Source organism: Sapajus apella, unplaced genomic scaffold (genome assembly GCF_009761245.1).
Source record: "Sapajus apella isolate SASKATOON/1434 unplaced genomic scaffold, GSC_monkey_1.0 scaffold2, whole genome shotgun sequence".
NCBI lineage: Eukaryota > Metazoa > Chordata > Mammalia > Primates > Cebidae > Sapajus > Sapajus apella.
Genome location: NW_022436942.1, coordinates 75,411,168 through 75,429,347, shown reverse-complemented (window position 1 = coordinate 75,429,347; position 18,180 = coordinate 75,411,168). Strand labels below are relative to the sequence as shown.

Here is an 18,180-nt window from a genome sequence, read left to right as displayed (position 1 = left end):
ACCCCTGCCTTCATGGTGCTTATGATCTCAAGGAAGGGAAGCGCTTACATGCATAGTTACTCAAATACCACTTAATTTTAATAAAGTGCAGCAAAAGAAATGTATAATGCCTAGGATGAAATCATCTGACCCAGCTGGGCCTCAGGGAAGTCTTTTCAGAATAAGCCTCATTTTAGCTGAAAATTAAAGTATGAGTAAGAGCTGGAAGCACAGAAGGGAGATTTCAGGAGGAAGGTGCTGCTTGTGCAAAGGCCCTGAGGTAGGAAGGTGCTCAGTTGGGGAACGGGGAGAGAAGTCCCCACACTTTCTCTTGGACTCACTTTCAGGGTGCGTTTGGAAGAGAAACGGCAGCCCAAGGCAGTGGTTTCCAGGCCTGGGTATCCATCCAAAGCACCTGAGAAATATGTTTAAAATGTACATTCTCAGGCCCCAGCTGCAGAACCTGTGATTCCACCAATCTGAAGCAGGGCCCAGGAGTCATATTCTGACCTTGTCAGTCCGAATCAGTCGCTGGCATTTCAGCATCTCTAGATTCAAACTGTCCCACCCATGAGACACCTGCTCCAGGTGAGCTGGGCCCTGTTGCTCCCTGCAGGTTTGAGTGGTTCAAGGACTTGGGGCTGAAGTGGTACGGCCTCCCCGCCGTGTCCAACATGCTTCTGGAGATTGGCGGCCTGGAGTTCAGCGCCTGTCCCTTCAGTGGCTGGTACATGGGCACGGAGATTGGTGTCCGTGACTACTGTGACAACTCCCGCTACAATATCCTGGAGGTAAGGACCCTCTCTGGACACAAGGGAAAAGCACACCGCAGAGGCCACTGTCTCAGCAGTCCCCTTCCCCATGGCTGGGCTTGGTAGCTTGGAAACCTGAAGGGGCTAGAATAGAACTGTAATCCCAGAGAAGCCCCTGGAAACACTGGGGACATCTGTGTCTTTAACAACATTGAAAACAGCAGCTTAGCTGGGCGTGATGGCGGGCTACTCAGGCTGAGGCAGGAGAATCGCCTTGACCTGGGAGGGGGAGGTTGCGGTGAGCTGAGATCACACCACTGCACTCCAGCCTGGGTGGCAGAGCAAGACTCAGAGAGAGAGAGAGAGAGAGAGAGAGAGAAGGGAAGGAGGGAGAGAGGAAGAGAGAGAGAAGGAAAGAAAGAGAGGGGAAGGGAGGGGAAGAGAGAGAAAAAAGGAAAGGAAAGGAGAAGGAAAGAAAATGGCAAACACACATAGCACATAGCACACAGTACGTGCTAACAGCATTCAAAGCACTGTTTCTGTGTTCCATTCTCATTTAATCCTCACCTGAACCTTGAGGTATGAGAATCCCCCTTCAACAGATGACAAGCTCAAGGTCACACAGCCAGCGGGCAGGAGGGCTGGGACGTGTCTGGTTTGACTTTATGGTCCAAGTTCATTACCACTCCACTCCACTGCCTCTCGGTCTTAAATCTTGTTGGAAGAGCTTAAGGATGACCGACAACCTCGGGACATATTTAGTGTCTTTTCTAAAAAACAAGGGAGGAGGGTTGGCAGTGGTTCCCCACTCTAAGCATTTCTCGGCGGAGGGTCTGATTCTCTCCCGGGCTGAGTCATCCGTATCTACTAAAAAGTGCTGGAGCGGTGCTTCCTGAAGCCCAGCTTTGGTGAAAGCATCATGATTGCTGTGTTTTTGTCAGCAAATGTCTCTAACAACACTCTGCTGCTGTTGGATTTGTTTCGAAAGAGGGCACTGAGAAACAGAGAAGTTAAGCGCCGGGCCTGTGTCACACAGGAGGTAAGGCCTGGAACCAAGATTAGAACCCAGTACCGAGCATTAGGTTTGTGTTGTTAAAAAGCCACTGGTGTCACTGTGGAAAATAGATGCCAGGGATCCTCAGCTTCACCACACAATGGCACGTACCTGGGGGCTTCGTGATGCCTGGGTCCCGCTCATTGGGGTTCTGATGTCGTAGGTCTGCGGTGGGCTCTGGGCGTCTGCCTTTTGCAAAGTTCCTCAGGAGATTCTTCTGAACAACCACTGATGCATGCAAACGTCTTTCTTCTTTCTTTCTTTTTTTCTTTTTTTGGTTGGGGGGAGGGAGTCTCACTCTGTCACCCAGGTTTGAATGCAATAGTGCGATCTCGGCTCACTGCAACCTCCACCTCCTGGGTTTAAGCAATTCCCCTGCCTCAGCCTCCCAAGTAGCTGGGACTACAGGTACACGCACCACACCTGTCTATTTTTTTTTATTATTGTTTTTAGTAGAGACAGGGTTTCACCATGTTGGCCAGGCTGATCTCGAACTCCTGACCTCAGCTGATCCACCCACCTTGGCCTCCCAAAGTGCTGGGATTTCAGGGGTGAGCCACCACGCCCAGCCTAAACAATGACTAATACGTGCAAACTTCTGTCAGGAAGGAAAAAAACATGGCAGGCAGTTTTCGTAGAGGTAGCTCAGGTTGCATTTGGGGATTATTTTTTAAGGATTTTTTTTTCCTGCAATTAACTTCTATTCTTTTAACCAAAATAATGTTGTAGAATTAACAGTAGCAGCATGACTGGCTATACACACGTTCCTCTATCATGCACTGACTCCAGTTGTGTATGTATTCATGGAAAGCGGCACCAAATTTCTTCCCACCAATGTGTCGCTGATAGCGAGCCCAAGCAGAACCTAATGCCTCAGCCTCAAAGAGTGGGTTAGGAAGTCTGCTCACCGATCTCTGCTTACATTTCAGTTGCAAAAAATAGTCTCCGGGTAACTGAAATGAGCCTGTCTCCCACCCGACCCTCCAATCCCACCTGCCATTATGTATAAACATTGGCAGCTGGGTCTGGGAGCAGTTTACCCAAACCCAAGAAGTTGCTTCATTCTAGCCCCATAATGAGACCTGGGTTCCCTCCAGTGACTAGTATTGACAGCAGAAGTGCAAAGCAGGCTTTAATTAATGCACTTGCTATTGGATCTTCCCTGCTCCTGACACCAGCTCCTGCTTCTGCCTTAGCTCTAACATGCATGTCATGAGTTCCTTTTTTTTTTGCAAGTAATTTTGCCAAAGACTTCAGCTGCTTGGAGAGCAGCTCTGAGGTCTTGTACATTAGCCATCTCCCTGGGCTCCAACTCTGAGACTAGCTGCTTCTGTGGATGTTGGACAAGTCGAGGCACCTGTCTAAGCCTCAGTTTTCTTATCTGTCAGATGGAGTCCGGCAGGGGCCTCATGAGCTCAAAACACAAACGGCCTAAATGCTAAATTGTGACCTCTCTGCAGGTAGAGTAGGGTGGATGAAGAGCTTTTCCCACTAGAAAGCAGGTGACGCACTCTGTTAAAATGCTCCAGAGGCCGGGCGTGGTGGCTCACACCTATAATCCCAGCACTTTGGGAGGCTGAGGCAGGCGGATCACCTGAGGTCAGGAGTTCAAGACCATCCTAGCCAACATGCTGAAACCCTGTCTCTACTAAAAATACAAAAAAATAGCCAGCCATGGCGGCAGGTACCTGTAGTCCCAGCTACTCAGGAGGCTGAGGCAGGAGAATTGCTTGAACCCAGGACTGGGAGGTTGCAGTGAGCTGAGACTGCACCCCTGCACTACAGCCTGGACAATAGAGTGAGACTCCATTTAAAAAAAAGAAAAGAAATTCTTTCATGCGACTAGCCCTGTCCCTCTTCTACCTGAAATCCAGTGATACCCTAGCCTGTAAATCTGTGTTTCCTTCCTCTTTCAGGAAGTGGCCAAAAAGATGAACTTAGACATGAGGAAGACATCCTCCCTGTGGAAGGACCAGGCACTGGTGGAGATCAATATCGCAGTTCTCTACAGCTTCCAGGTAACACCAGGGCCTGAACCACCAGGGGCAAGCCTCAAATGGGAGCTCAAACCTTTCAGAGCCTTGGTGCAGAGGGTCAAGAGACCTCACTGCCAGATACCACCCTTGAGGGGATTGTGTCCGTGAGCATGGTCTTTATCCCATCCTGCGTGCCCTCCTCTCCAGAGTGGACCTTGGGGAGAGACCATTTGATGAAGAGATGAACAGATGTTGGCAGGGGGAGGAGGAGTGTTCTGTCTTGTTGCTTTGAGTTCCTTAGAATTCAAACAAGAGGCATACTCTCTGTCTTAGGGCCTCAGATTATCACATAACAGAGACAAATACTCTTCAACATCATCAGAAACATATAGACTCCTAAATGCATGAGGCTGTACTAAATGGCATTATAGCAGGATGGCTGGAAAATGTATCAGCTAAGTCACAACACTTTTTTTTTTGAGACAGACTTTCACTCTTGTCACCCAGACTGGAGAGCAGTGGCATGATCTCGGCTCACTGCAACCTCTGCCTCCCAGGTTCAAGCAATTCCCCTGCCTCAGCCTTCTGAGTAGCTGGGATTACAGATGCCCGCCACCATGCCCAGCTAGTTTTTGTATTTTTAGTAGAGACAGGGTTTCAACACGTTGGCCAGGCTGGTCTTGAATTCCTGACTTTGGGTGATCCACCGGCCTCAGACTCCCAAATTGCTAAGATTACAGACGTGAACCACGCCCGGCCACCACAACACTTTTGAGAGCCAGAGGGGGACGCTAGCTGTAACTATGCCAGGACAATGGGCATCAAATAGGATTCCTCTGGGCCAACGAGGAGACCTGGAGAATAGAAGTTGCTGTCTATAATAGGGACCATCACTATCTTCTGGGGTCTTCCAGTCTGGGCAGTTAGACCCCCGCAGATGCACGTGAGAGGCACACATAGCCAGCAGAATGAAGGTGTTAAATCTAGCCATGGGTGGATAGGGATAGAAGCCATAGGTCCCCATGTCAGATGTGGATGGAGTAGGTGCACTGAGGAATGTCAAAGGGAAGGGAAAAATTGAGACAGAGCAAGAGGGAAAGTGGCCACCTCCCTTCTCTCTTAACCACAGAGAATGAGGTTTCAGGAGCATGGCATATGTCCTGATGAACTGGTATGAAGTCTGTCAAGCCAGAGACAATAGGGATGTGAGTGAGATGAATAATGAAAACTAGCTGGGCGCAGTGGCTCACGCCTGTAATCCCACCACTTTGGGAGGCTGAGGCGGGCGGAGCACCTGAGGTCAGGAGTTCGAGACTAGCCTGGCCAACAGGGTGAAGCCCTATCTCTACTAAAAATACAAAATTAGCCAGGCATGGTGGTGCATGCCTGTAATCTCAGCTACTCAGAAGGATGAGGCAGGAGAATCACTTGAACTTGGGAGATGGAGGTTGCAGTGAGCTGAGATCAGGCCACTACATTCCAGCCTGGGTGACAAGATCAAGACTCCATCTCAAAAAAAAAAAAAAAGTTGAATAATGAAAACAGAAAAGTGCAGGAAGGGGGCAAGGTGGGCAGAGAGAGAAAACATTGCTTGGACAAGATGTGAATTCAAACCCATCAACCACAGCAGGCCCCAGGGCCGGCTTTCCCTGACAGCCAGTCCACTCCCACCCATCTCAGCTGTGATGGACTTGTTTTATTTCTTAATCCACTCATCTTTATGATTTAAAAATGTGTATTTTAAGTTTTCATATCACCACTTTAAATGGAGAGCCAGCACTGTTTGCCATAAGTATAAGGTAATTTTAATACTAAATACACAAACAAGCAAACACCAGCAGAACAAAACAAAATGGAGTGATTGTAGCTAGACACTTCCTCCTATATACAAAAAGTGGTGGGGTAGGGCGGTGGATGCAGTGGCTCATGCCTGTAATCCCAGCACTTTGAGAGGCCAAGGCAGGTGGATCACTTGAGGCCAGAAGTTTGAGACCAACCTGGGCAACATAGTGAGACCCTGCCTCTATAATAAATAACAAATAAAAAAAGAAGATATACAGATGATCGACAAACATGAAAAAATGCTCATCATCACTAATTATCAGGAAAATGCAAATCAAAACCACAATGTGATACCTCCGTACTCCTGTAAGAATGTCCATAAACAAAAAATAATAGATGTTGATGTGGGTGCGGCGAAAAGGGAACACTTCTACACTGCTGGTGAGGATGGAAGCTAGCACAATGACTACAGAAAACAACGTGGGGATTCCTTAAAGGACTAAAAGTAGGCCAGGCGCAATGGCTCACACCTGTAATCCCAGCATTTTGGGAGGCTGAGGAGGATGGATCCTTTGAGGTCAGGAGTTCAAGACCAGCCTGGCCAACATGGTGAAGCCTGTCTCTACTAAAAATATAAAACTTAGCCAGGCAGTAGTCCATGTGCCTGTAATTCCAGCTACTTGGGAGGCTGAGGCAGGAGACTGGCTTGAGCCTGGAAGACAGAGGTTGCAGTGAGCTGAGATTGTGCCACTACACTCCAGTCTGGGCGACAGAATGAGACCCTGTCTAAAAAAAATGCAAAAAACTAAAAGTAGAACTACCTTTGATCCAGCAATCCCACTACTGGGTATTTACCCAAAGGAAAAGAAGTCATTATACAAAAAAGATACTTGCACACACATTTATAGCAGCACAATTCGCAATTACTAAAAATGTAGAACCAACCTAAATGCTCATCAGTCAACAAGTAAATAAACTGTGGTATGTGTGTGTATATATATGATTGACAAGAAAGCTGAGATATATATGTGAATTTATATATATAAATTCCATCATATATATATGAATTTATATATATAAATTCCATCATATATATATGAATTTATATATATAAATTCCATCATATATATATATATAAAATGCAATACTACTCAGCCGTAAAAAGGAATGAATTCATGGCATTCACAGCAACCTGGTGGGATTGGAGACTATTATTCTAAGTGAAGTAACTCAGCAATGAAAAACTAAACATAGTATATTCTCACTCATAAGTAGGAGCTAAGCAATGAGGATGCAAAGGCATAAGAATAACACAGTGGACTTTGGGAACTCAGGAGGAAAGCATGGAAAGAGTGAGGATAAAAGGCTACAAATTGGGTTCAGTGTGTACTGCTCAAGTGATGGGTGCACCAAAACCACAAATCACCACGCAGGTAACCAAATAAATACCACCTGTTCCCCCAAAACTTATAAAAATTAAGAAATTTAAAAAGAAAGAAAAATGTGGGGGTTGGGATGGGAGAGAGGCAGATTGGCAAGATCCACAAGAAAGGTGTTAAAGACACCATAGCACCAGACGAAGACCTTCTCCTGAGTCTAAGTAGAAGGACTGGACGAGAAACGCAAAGAGAATCACCGTTTCCCTTCACACTGCTCCAAACCATCTCAGGGACCTTCCTTTGGGAAATGCTGCTCTGTGGGGAAGGGAGTCCTCACAATACCCCAGCTTCTCATGCCTCCTGACCCCGTCCCCTCTCCTCCCGCAGAGTGACAAAGTGACCATTGTTGACCATCACTCCGCCACCGAGTCCTTCATTAAGCACATGGAGAATGAGTATCGCTCCCGGGGAGGCTGCCCTGCCGACTGGGTGTGGATCGTGCCCCCCATGTCTGGAAGCATCACCCCTGTGTTCCACCAGGAGATGCTCAACTACCGGCTCACCCCCTCCTTCGAATACCAGGTCCTGCCCTGTCCCTGCCTCTTTTCATATTAAGTGTTCTGTGTCTGGTGGTCTGGTGTGTGTATCACATTTAGGGTCATTTCAACCCAGACTAGTGGTCTGGACACTCAATAGCCACATGTGGCTGCTGGCTACCATATTGCACAGCACAGGTCTAGCTGAAAGAACAGGAGAGACTGTATGAGGCTGACATGATGGCTCATGCCTGTAATCCCAGTAATTTGGGAGGTTGAAACGGGACGGTGACTTGAGGCCAGGGGTTTCAGACCAGCCTGGGCAGCATAGTGAGACCCCATCTCTAAAAAAATTTTTTTTTTTAATTAGCAGGTTGGGCATGGTGGCTCACACCTGTGATCCCAGCACTTGGGGAGGCCAAGGCGGGTGGATCACCTGAGTCGAGAGTTCAAGACCAGCCTGGCCAACATGGCGAAACCCCATCTCTACTAAAAATATAAAAAATTAGCCCAGTGTATGCCTGTAGTCCCAGCTACTCAAGAGGCCAAGGCAGGAGACTCACTTGAACCCAGAAGGTAGAGGTTGCAGTGAGCCAAGATCAAGCCACTGCACTCTAGCCCAGGCAACAGAGTGAGAAGAGAAAGAAAGAAAGAGAGAAAGAGAAAGAGAGAAGGAAGAAAAGAAAGGAAGGAAGGAGGGAAGGAGGGAAGGAGGGAGGGAGGGAGGAAGGAAGGAAAGAAGGAGAGAGAAAGAAAGCAAGCTAGCTGAGTGTGGTGGTACATACCTGTAGTCCCAGCTATTTGGGAGACCAGGATAGGAGGATCCCTTGAGCTAGGGAGGTCAGGGCTGCAGTGAGCTATGATCACACCACTGCACTCCAGCCTGGGCAACAGAGTGAGACCCCCATCTCTTAAGAGAGAGAGAGAGAGAGAGGAAATGAGAATGAGTCAGGGGTCACAAGAAGAGGGTTTGAGAGGAACTGGGGGCCGAGGGGGAAGAGCTAGTAGGACACTGCCAAGGCCAGACCACCCACTGGGAAAGGACCCCCCCCCCACTCACATCCCTACCCCCTAGGTGGTCACCGCTGGGCAGAATTCTTCCCTTCCGGGGCCGAAGGTCAGGCAGCCATAGCCCCAGGGGGTCCTGAGCATCTCCAGCAGGAGCCAGATGCCCTCACTGCAGTGAGTGACCATAGCCCTCTCCTCTCTTCCCAGCCTGATCCTTGGAACACCCACGTCTGGAAAGGCACCAATGGGACCCCCACAAAGCGGCGAGCCATCGGCTTCAAGAAGCTGGCAGAGTAAGTTTCCTGCAGTAGGCGGGTCAGGTGGATGTGCCCACAAACTCAGAGAGCTTGGAGGAGAGGAGAGGGCTGGGCAGATGCCTGTGCCCTCTGACCTCTCTGCTAAGAGAGGGTACACGCCAGGCTAATGTTTTATATTTTTAGTAGAGATGAGGCTTTGCCACGTTGGCCAGGCTGGTCTCGAACTCCTGACTCAGGTGATCCACTCTGCAAATGGCCTCCCAAATTACTGGGATCACAGATGCGAACCGTCTTCTCCAGCCCTTGTGCCTTCTTTATCTCCGAGTCTGAGCTGTGAATGTGGTTTCAACGCTTCTTCTCAGCCGGTTTCTCTTTCTCTTTTTTTTCTCATCTCTTTCCTCACCCCAGTTTCCTAAATTCTTGTCCTGGAGGCAGTGGTGTGTTGGCAAACCAGCCCTCCTAATAATAATAATAGTAATAGTAATACCTTGTTTTTTTTTTTTTTGTTTTTTTTTTTTTTTTTGAGACGGAGTCTCTCTCTTGCCCAGGCTGGAGTGCAGTGGTGCAATCTCAGCTCACTGCAACCTCCATCTCACTATGAACAATTCCTTCTTTTTCTTTCTTTCTTTCTTTCTCTTTTTTTCTTTTCTCTCTCTCTCTTTCATTCTTTCTCTCTTTTCTTCTTTTCTGTCTCCTTCCTTCCTTCCTTCCTTCTTTCTTTCTTTCTTTTCTTTCTTTCTTTCTTGCCCAGGCTGGAGTGCAATGGTGCAATCTCAGCTCACTGCAACCTCCATCTCCCAGGTTGAAGTGACTCTCCTGCCTCAACCTCCAGAGTAGCTGGGATTACAGGTGCGCACCACTATGCCTGGCTAATTTTTGTAGTTTTAGTAGAGATGGGGTTTCACCATGTTGGCCAGGCTAGTCTCAAACTCCTGACCTGGTGATCTACCCACCTTAGCCTCCCAAAGTGCTGGGATTACAGGCGTGAGCCACCATGCCTGGCCACCTTGATTTTAATATTTGCCAGTTTCCATAATGTAAATATTCTATGACCAATTCCTTCTTTTTCTTTCTTTCTTTCTCTTTTTTATCTTCTTTTCTCTCTCTTCTTTCTTTTCTTCTTTCTTTTCTTTTCTTTCTTTCTTTTTCTCTCTTTCTTTCTTTCTTTCTTTCTTTCTTTCTTTCTCTCTCTCTCTCTCTCTCTCTCTCTCTCTTTCTTTCTTCTTTTCTTTCTTTTCTTTCTTCTTGGGTCTCACTCTGTTGCCCAGGCTGGAGGGGTCTCACTTTGTTGCCCAGGCTAGTCTCGAACACCTGGCCTCAAGTGATCCTCCTTCCTCAGCCTCCCAAAGTGTTAGGATTACAGGTGTGAGCCACTGCACCTGGCCTAGAAAGTCACAGAACCCAGAGTAGGAAGGAGCTAGAGTTGGTCAGCTCCAGCACACTGTTGCCTGGAGAGCACCCTCGTTCAGGGCTGACCCCTAATTTTACTGATTCATTCATTCATTCATTCATTCATTCATTCATTAGCTAGGTGTTGTGGCACACACCTGTAGTCCTAACTACTCAAATTCTGTCAGGCACCATGCAGAGCTCCAGGGGGATCATGGCAAGCTAGATGAACACTGTCCCTGCTGTCAGGAAGCTCACAGCCATTCCTTTGTCAAAGAATCAATAAATACAGTAAACAAGGCCACTGCAAAAGGTACCATCGAGGAATGGTTCCTGGAAATAATAATGGTTCACGGAGTTTGGGAGGTCGGGGAGGGCTTCCTACAGGAGGTGACAATTGAAAAAAGAATGAAATGAACAAAGTTTAAGCAAGGAGGGGAAGGAAGGGGGTTATGGCCTGAGACTACTGAGGAGTGATTTTCCTGAAGAATTCCTGACTACAGAGGACCAGCAGTCAAGTAGGGTGGGTTAACTAAGTTGAATTAATGGGGATGCCAGCCTTCTGCCCCAAAAAAGAGAGCCCCACTGATCCACTTAGCATAGACCACTGTTTGGAGCTTTTTTTCAGAAGACACTACTCTTTTTCCCCAACTCCCTCAAGTCCAGAATTCTCTATGTATGATAACTAGTTGTACAACAGGTACCATCTAAGCCTTGGGCCCCAGAGGCAAGACACTGATGGGTCTTCAAGGGACTCAACCCCATGTCCTGGCTCCATTAATACAGCCCATGGAATCTCTCTCTGTCTCTCTCCCTCTCTCTCCCCTTCCACCCTAATCCCATCCCCCAGCCAACAAGAACACGTCGTCAGCCACCATTTCCCTAACAAGACTATCTCAGATATTCTCAGGGAGGGCAATCATTGGCTTCAGTTCAGCTACTGTCTCTGGGAAGGAAGGGGAGGGAGAAATCTAAAACATTAATTGCACTATTAAGTTTTGGGTAGTAACAATGGGAATTAATTATAGATGCATCTTTATGCTCAAATTATTCAAAGGGAACCCTCCAGGTACCTTTTATTTCTGTCTGTTTCTTCCCATTAGCTAAGTCTTCCTGTAGCGTGGGCCGCTTCCCTGATTCTAAAAAATAATGAACTTAACGCCGCTAATCCCAGGTGGGGGGAAATTAGCAATTTGTCTGCACGGAGATTCCTACTTACAACAGGGAGGCTCGTTCCGGAGTCAAGCCCAGGTATTCCTGAGCCTCAGGCCTGTCTGCTACAGGCCCCAGAACTCGCCCTGCCCAGTAGAGGGGAAGGAAGAGACACTGGTTTGGGCTTTTCTGTTTAGCTAGAAAGAGGCTGCATCTGATGTTCAGACTCCCCAGGGTATCCGTGGCAGCATCTTTTAAAATTCATAACTTTTATTTTCTTTTTTATAGAGACAAGGTCTCACTATGTTGATCAAGCTGGTTTCAAACCCTTGCCCTCAAGTGATCCTCCCGCCTCAGCCACCCAAAGTGCCAGGATCACAGGCATGAACCACTATGCCCAACCCATGACTTCTTTTGATAGATATTTATTTAGTGCCTATTGGGTATCAGGCTCTGTGCAAGACCCTAGACATGCTTTGCTGAATAAGCCCCACCTGGTCCTTCCCTTGTGCATCTATAAGCCTCTAAACCCCCATCAAACTCAATGCCTGGTGGCTTATTAGTGATTCATTTCTCTCTCTCTCTCATTCACACATGTGCATACACATACGCATTAGAATATAAGCCCCATGGCCGGGCACAGTGGCTCCTTCCTGTAATCCCAGCACTTTGGGAGGCCAAGGCAGGTGGATCACCTAAGGTCAGAAGTCCGAGACCAGCCTGCCCAACATGGTGAAACCCCAGTCTCTGCTAAAAGTACAAAAAATTAGCCAGGTGTGGTGGCATGTACCTGTAGTCCCAGCTACTTGGGAGGCTGAGGCAGGAGAATCGCTTGAACCCAGGAGGTCGAAGTTGCAGTTAGCCTAGATTGCACCATTGCACTCCAACCTGGGTGACAAGAGCAAAACTCCGTCTCAAAAAAAAAAGAAAAAGAAAAGAATATGAGCCCCATGTCAGCTGCACGCCATAGCTATGTTCTCTATGGTCTCCAGGTCCTGCAACAATACTGACACATAGGCACTTAACAAATATCTGATGAATGAAAGAGAGAGGAAATGGATGAATAATCATCTTTTGAGGCAATCCTTGGCAAACCAAGGTTCTTAAGCCTGGGATCAATCAAGTACCAAGCTAACAAAACTACTCCTTTTAACTCATGACTAATTTCTCTGGTGGGATTTAATAGAGGGTTTAATATCCAGCATTATCTCTAGAGAAGTTAAAAAATAAAATAAAGGATTTACTAATACTTTAATAATATGGTGCTTGAACTCAAGGGCTTCAAGTGTCTCTGAGGAAACTCCCCTTAAGCCGTCAAAGATCAAAAGAGTTCTCTTCTGTTATATTTCATGGATCCTGGTTCTTGCATGAAAGTCCCAATCCAGCATCTTCTCTCCCCTGTTCTGTTTCCCATTTTTCCTCTCCATCCTCTTCCCTCCAGAGCTGTCAAGTTCTCGGCCAAACTGATGGGGCAAGCTATGGCCAAGAGAGTCAAAGCGACCATCCTCTATGCCACAGAGACAGGCAAATCACAAGCTTATGCCAAGACCTTGTGTGAGATCTTCAAACACGCCTTTGATGCCAAGGTAGGTGGGGGCAGCAGTAGCTCCCCCAGCTTCTCATGGTAAATAAAGGCAGGAATGGGGAAAAAGAGAAGTCAGCAGAGAAGAAGGCTTCGGCAAAGGATGAAAACACACCTGACAATGCCTATCAGCTCACACACACACATTTGCATACATGTCAGGGGACTGTGATATTCCTCTCCCCATGAACCCTTCAGGAGTCCAGGAGTCACAAAGCAAAATTTCCCTCTTAAGTGCAAAATGTTAGAGGGTTTATAAGAAACCATTCTGAGGTCAGTTTGGGAAGCTTTGCATGAAGTACAGCTCAATGGTTTTCATGGCTGCTGCAGGACTTCTCAGAGCCTGTAATCTGTAACATGTGTTATAATCTCCAAAAGAGGCGAGGATAGGATATAAATGTTTCCCAAATATATTTGACTGTGGATCACTTGTTTTCATGGAGCATCTCAGGAGACTGGGATTTTCTAGAACCTATTTTGAGAAATGTTGCTCAGACAATGACGAGACACAGTGCAATCATCTTTCCAGGGGGCAGGTATCTCAGACTGGTTTAGCCCACTGCTGGGGGGTGGATTAGAGAAGATGTTGAGAAGACTTGGTCAGCTCTAACCAGATCGTTCCCAGCCTGACTGGGGTCAGGAAGAATCCGGGACCAATTAACTATAAGAATCCCAAGGGATTCCATCCAGATCTGTCTCTAGTGTCTGCCAACCTCTTGAACCACTGCCCCAGACTCTCCACAATCCTTCAGGCCACAGTGATCATAATAAGCTCCCACGCTACCAAAAAGCATTTAGTTCTACCCACTTGAGCCCACTGAAATGTTAACACCCTGGATCTTTTGGTTCTCCTTCCAAAGGAGATGATTCCAAATGACTCACGTTTTTCCTTTCTCTCCTCTTCTCCTTCCCCCATCACTTTTTGTCTCTCCCACCTCTTTTCTCTCCCCATCCCCTTTTCCTTCTCCCCACCCCATACCTGTGCCCCCACCTACCTAGGTGATGTCCATGGAAGAATATGACATTGTGCACCTGGAACATGAAACTCTGGTCCTTGTGGTTACCAGCACCTTTGGCAACGGAGATCCCCCTGAGAATGGGGAGGTGAGATGAGCTTTTACCTGTTCAAGAGTGTGGTTCCATCACTGGGAAGAAGCGGGTCCACAGTTGAGACTCTTCCTATACCTGCTATTCAGTAGCAAACCCTCTCAGAGCCAAAGCAGTAATTTCCATGTGGATCAAAGTTATCCAAAGATGGGACAGTTCCAAGTCCTCAGTCTACTGGTGTCCACTAGTTAGCAAGTCCCTGGTGAAAATATTGTCACCTAAGTCAGCTGTTTGTTTGCAGTGGCTGCTCCAATCATGAGCTTGATGTCCTCTCTGTAGATGAAGGAGGTGGGGACAATATTTTTATAGAGAGAAGGCTCCAAAGGGAAGTTGTGTGCTGGGGGTAGGGAGTCCACACCTGTAGTCGTTTAAACAGCAGGTGTATCCGCTGCGTCCGCAACCCCAGCATTACTGTCCAGCCTGAGCCCCTGACCTCTCTTGACATCCTGGCCTCTGGGCATCAGTCTCCTCTTTGACAGCCAGGACCCCAGACCCTCAGTGCCCGACCTGATTTCCCACTTACTAAGATGTGCTAATTTCACCCATCTGTTTTGGCCTCCAGAAATTCGGCTGTGCGTTGATGGAAATGAGGCACCCCAACTCTGTGCAGGAAGAAAGGAAGTAAGTGAATGACCCCTCCAACGTCACCCACAACCTCCTGAGGGTAATTGGACATTGACATTTGGCACCTGGTTTTCACATTTGAGTTCTGGACGGTGGCTGTAATCTGATGTCCATTTGTGATGGGTCTTAGTTGCGAGGTGTCTGCAGTCTACTGGGGCCAATATTTTGGTTTCTGAGTCACTTCACAGCCGTGTGCCTCAGTTTCCTTATAGCACCTGCCTTGACTTTCTAATTAGTAAGAATCAAACCAGAAACTAGATGTAAAAGCACTGTGTAAATATTGTTCTTATTCTTTTTCCCTCTTTGGGAACCTACATTCAAAATCAGTGCAAGGCAGTCAGGCATGGTAGCACACGCCTGTAGTCTCAGCTACTCTGGAGGCTGAGCTGGAAGGATCACCTGACCCCTGGAATTTGAGGTCAGCCTGAACAGCCAGACCTGTCAAAAAAAAAAAAAAAAGTTGCTAAAATCAAAGAATGGAACTTCTTTCCTTAGAAGCTTACTGTCTGATGGTCATGGTGAAGTTGCAGCTAATGTAGAAATTGAGTTCAAAAGATAAGATACCTCGTAAGACAAAACATACCTGTAGGAAAACATATGTTTGCAATGAAACTGCCTCTAATGTGGGATTGAGTTTTAAAGGTATTTGGTAAAGTAAACAAGCATCTAATCAAACTTACCTTTGATGGCTGGGCATGGTGGCTCACGCCTATAATCCTAGTCCTGCGGGAGGCTGAGGTAGGAGGATTGCTTGAAGCCAGGAGTTCAAACCAGCCAGGGCAATATAGCAAGATCCCATCTCTACAAAAAAATTTTTTTAATTAGCTGGACATGGTGGTGTGCACCTGTAGTCTCAGCTACTCCAGAGGCTGAGGCAGGATCACTTGAGCTCAGGGGGTTGAGGCTACAGTGAGCCATAATTGTACCATGGCATCCCAGCCTGGACAACAGAGCAAGACCCTGTCTCTAAAAAATAATTTTTTTTTGAGATGGAGTTTCACTCTCATCACCAAAGCTGGAGTACAATGGCTTGATCTCGGCTCACTGCAGCCTTTGCCTCAGGGTTCAAGCAATTCTGCAGCCTCAGCCCCCCAAGTAGCTGGGACTATAGGCATGCACCACCGCATCTGGCTAATTGTTGTATTTTTAGTAGAGACAGGGTTTCACCATGTTGGCCAGGCTGGTCTTGAACTCCTGACCTCAAGTGATCCGCCTGCCTCAGCCTCCCAAAGTGCTGTCACCACACCTGGCCAAAAAAATTTTTTAATTACTCTTGAAAAGCCCTTGCATCCCCCACAAAGTATAGAACATACAGTGTGTGCACACTGAGCTTCCTTTCAATGAGGCCAACTCAGTATTTGCTCCAGCCGGGGGCAGATCCCTGTGTCTGAAAGTGAACATCAAGTGCTATGGCTGGCTGGCATTTATTGACTGTGTTAAGCAGAAAATCCCTTCTGAGGCCAGGCACGGTGGTTTATACCTGTAATCCCAGCACTTTGGGAGGCCAAGGCAGGAGGATCACCTGAGTCGGGAGTTCAAGACCAGCCTGGCCAACATGGTGAAACCCATCTCTACTAAAAACATAAAAATTAGCTGAGCATGGTAGTGTGCACCTGTAATCCCAGCTGCTTGGGAGGCTGAGGCAGGAGAATCACTTGAAACCAAGAGGTGGAGGTTGTAGTGAGCTGAGATCACGCCACTGCACTCCAGCCTGGTGACAGAGCAAGACTCCATCTCAAAAAAAAAAAAAAATCACTTTTGATTTTCTTTGTTCAGCGAACGTGCTGCCAGACTCACATACTTTTGATACGCAGACTGTTGCTGAGTTCCTGTGGTCAGCCCTCGTTCTATGCCCACCTCTAGCGTCTTAGCCCTCACTCCCCCCGCCGCTCTCCTTCCCACCCCATCCTGGGTGGCCTTCTAGCAGGTTCCCTCTCACCCCTCCTTCAGGGAGAGATAGGGCACCATTGATTCTCCCCTCTAGGTACCCGGAACCCTTGCGTTTCTTTCCCCGTAAAGGGCCTCCCCTCCCCCATCGTGACACAGAAGTCCACCGTCTGGCTGCAGCCCGTGACAGCCAGCACAGGTAGAGTGTGCATGTGTGTGCATGTGCACATGTGTGTACATGCATGCGTGTGCAAATATGTGCATGCATGCCCAATGCCTGAGCATCCAAGGCCACACATCTAGGTCTCGAGGAGACCCGAGTTCTAACCCGAGCTGTGTCACTAACTCACTAAGTAACCTTGAGCAAGTCACTTCTGTGGGCCTCGGTCTTTCTCATCTGACAAATGGGGAGAAATTATCTCCGCCCTACCCACTTCTGTGGCCTGCTGGCAGGGTCAAAGGGTAATAACAAAGAGGGAAGCATTTGGAAAAACCTCCAGCCTCATACAAATGCACGTGCTGTTATTTTTACCCACAACCATCAACCATGCCTCCCACACTAACAACACAGCCACCCCCTGATATATTCCATGACTCAATGTGAGACTATTTTAGGGCAGAAAATACACTTACATATATTTAGAACTTTCCTGATGCTGAAGCGAAAACTTAAAAGAACATCCAGCTTAGAAACGCTGCTGTCAGAATGCACCATTTCTTTTCTTTTTTCTTTTCTTTTCTTTTCTTCTTTTTCTCTTTTTTTTCTTTTCTTGTCGGGAGTTCAAGAAACTAGATTTGTGTGTTGGGTTTGCTTCTTGAATTTTGGGTTTTGTTTTGGAGTTTTGTTTGTGTGTTCCTTTGGTCTCAGATTTTTTGTTCGCATTTGCTTTGCTTTGTTTTGCCTTGCCTGAGAGCACCACTTACCACTTTTAGAGGAAAACTGAGAAATTGGATTTTTTTTTTAGTCTCAAGGTTCCTGAGCCTTTCATGCTAAGCTTTGAGTCCTGATGACATCTTCCTTCACCTTCAAAATAATTTAATTAAAAAATGTGATCTCTTTCCATGCCAGGTGTCAGTGCTGAGCATTTTTCATGTTTACTTGAAATGTGAAATGTGACAGAACCCTGAAGTGTCTAAGGACCATAACTTTATGGAAGGACAGTATTGAGTGGGATGCTCCAGCACTGTCCAGAAGAACTTTCTGCAGAGATGTAAATGTTCTATATTTGTGCTGTCCACGATAGCAGCCAGTAGCCACATGTGGCTCTGGAGCACCTGAAATGCAGCTAGTGCAAGTGACCTGGGCCCTGCTATGACCCTGTGGTTCTCAAACCTGGATGCACATCAGAATGACCTAGGGAGGTTTGCAGTGTGCCAACCACATTGACCTGTATTTAATTCAAATTAATTTAACTATAGATAGCCACACTTAGCCAGTGGCTGCCATCTTGGACAGCATAGTGTAGTTTCTAGCTACTTAAAATCTGGAGACACTGGAATCTCCTGTGAGCTTCTTAGAAATGCAGAACCCCAAGCTAGGTCCCAGACCTACTTAATCAGAATCTGCATTTTAATGAAATCCCAGGATGATTCCTGTGCACATTAAAATTTGAGAAACAAGAAAACATGGTCTAATGGTTTAGGAGGGTGGTTAGTTCTATTCCTGACTTCTTACTGATTTAATTGTTTCAACTTTATGGGTCTCAAGTTTCCTGA

General features: G+C 47.0%; 1 protein-coding gene across 3 annotated transcripts in view; it reads left to right on the top strand.

The window, feature by feature from the left end:
- The window catches only part of NOS1 (nitric oxide synthase 1), a 228,813-nt gene that overhangs the window by 171,479 nt on the left and 39,154 nt on the right, over positions 1-18,180 (top strand). For 2 of the 3 annotated variants that reach the window (XM_032240963.1, XM_032240971.1), the window contains exons 10-17: positions 596-770; positions 3,702-3,803; positions 7,310-7,504; positions 8,674-8,759; positions 12,706-12,850; positions 13,846-13,950; positions 14,516-14,574; positions 16,562-16,663. In XM_032240963.1, coding sequence (XP_032096854.1) covers positions 596-770; positions 3,702-3,803; positions 7,310-7,504; positions 8,674-8,759; positions 12,706-12,850; positions 13,846-13,950; positions 14,516-14,574; positions 16,562-16,663 — 969 coding nt within the window. The remainder of the gene's footprint in view (positions 1-595; positions 771-3,701; positions 3,804-7,309; positions 7,505-8,673; positions 8,760-12,705; positions 12,851-13,845; positions 13,951-14,515; positions 14,575-16,561; positions 16,664-18,180) is intronic. The other variant, XM_032240980.1, reaches the window with a different exon arrangement.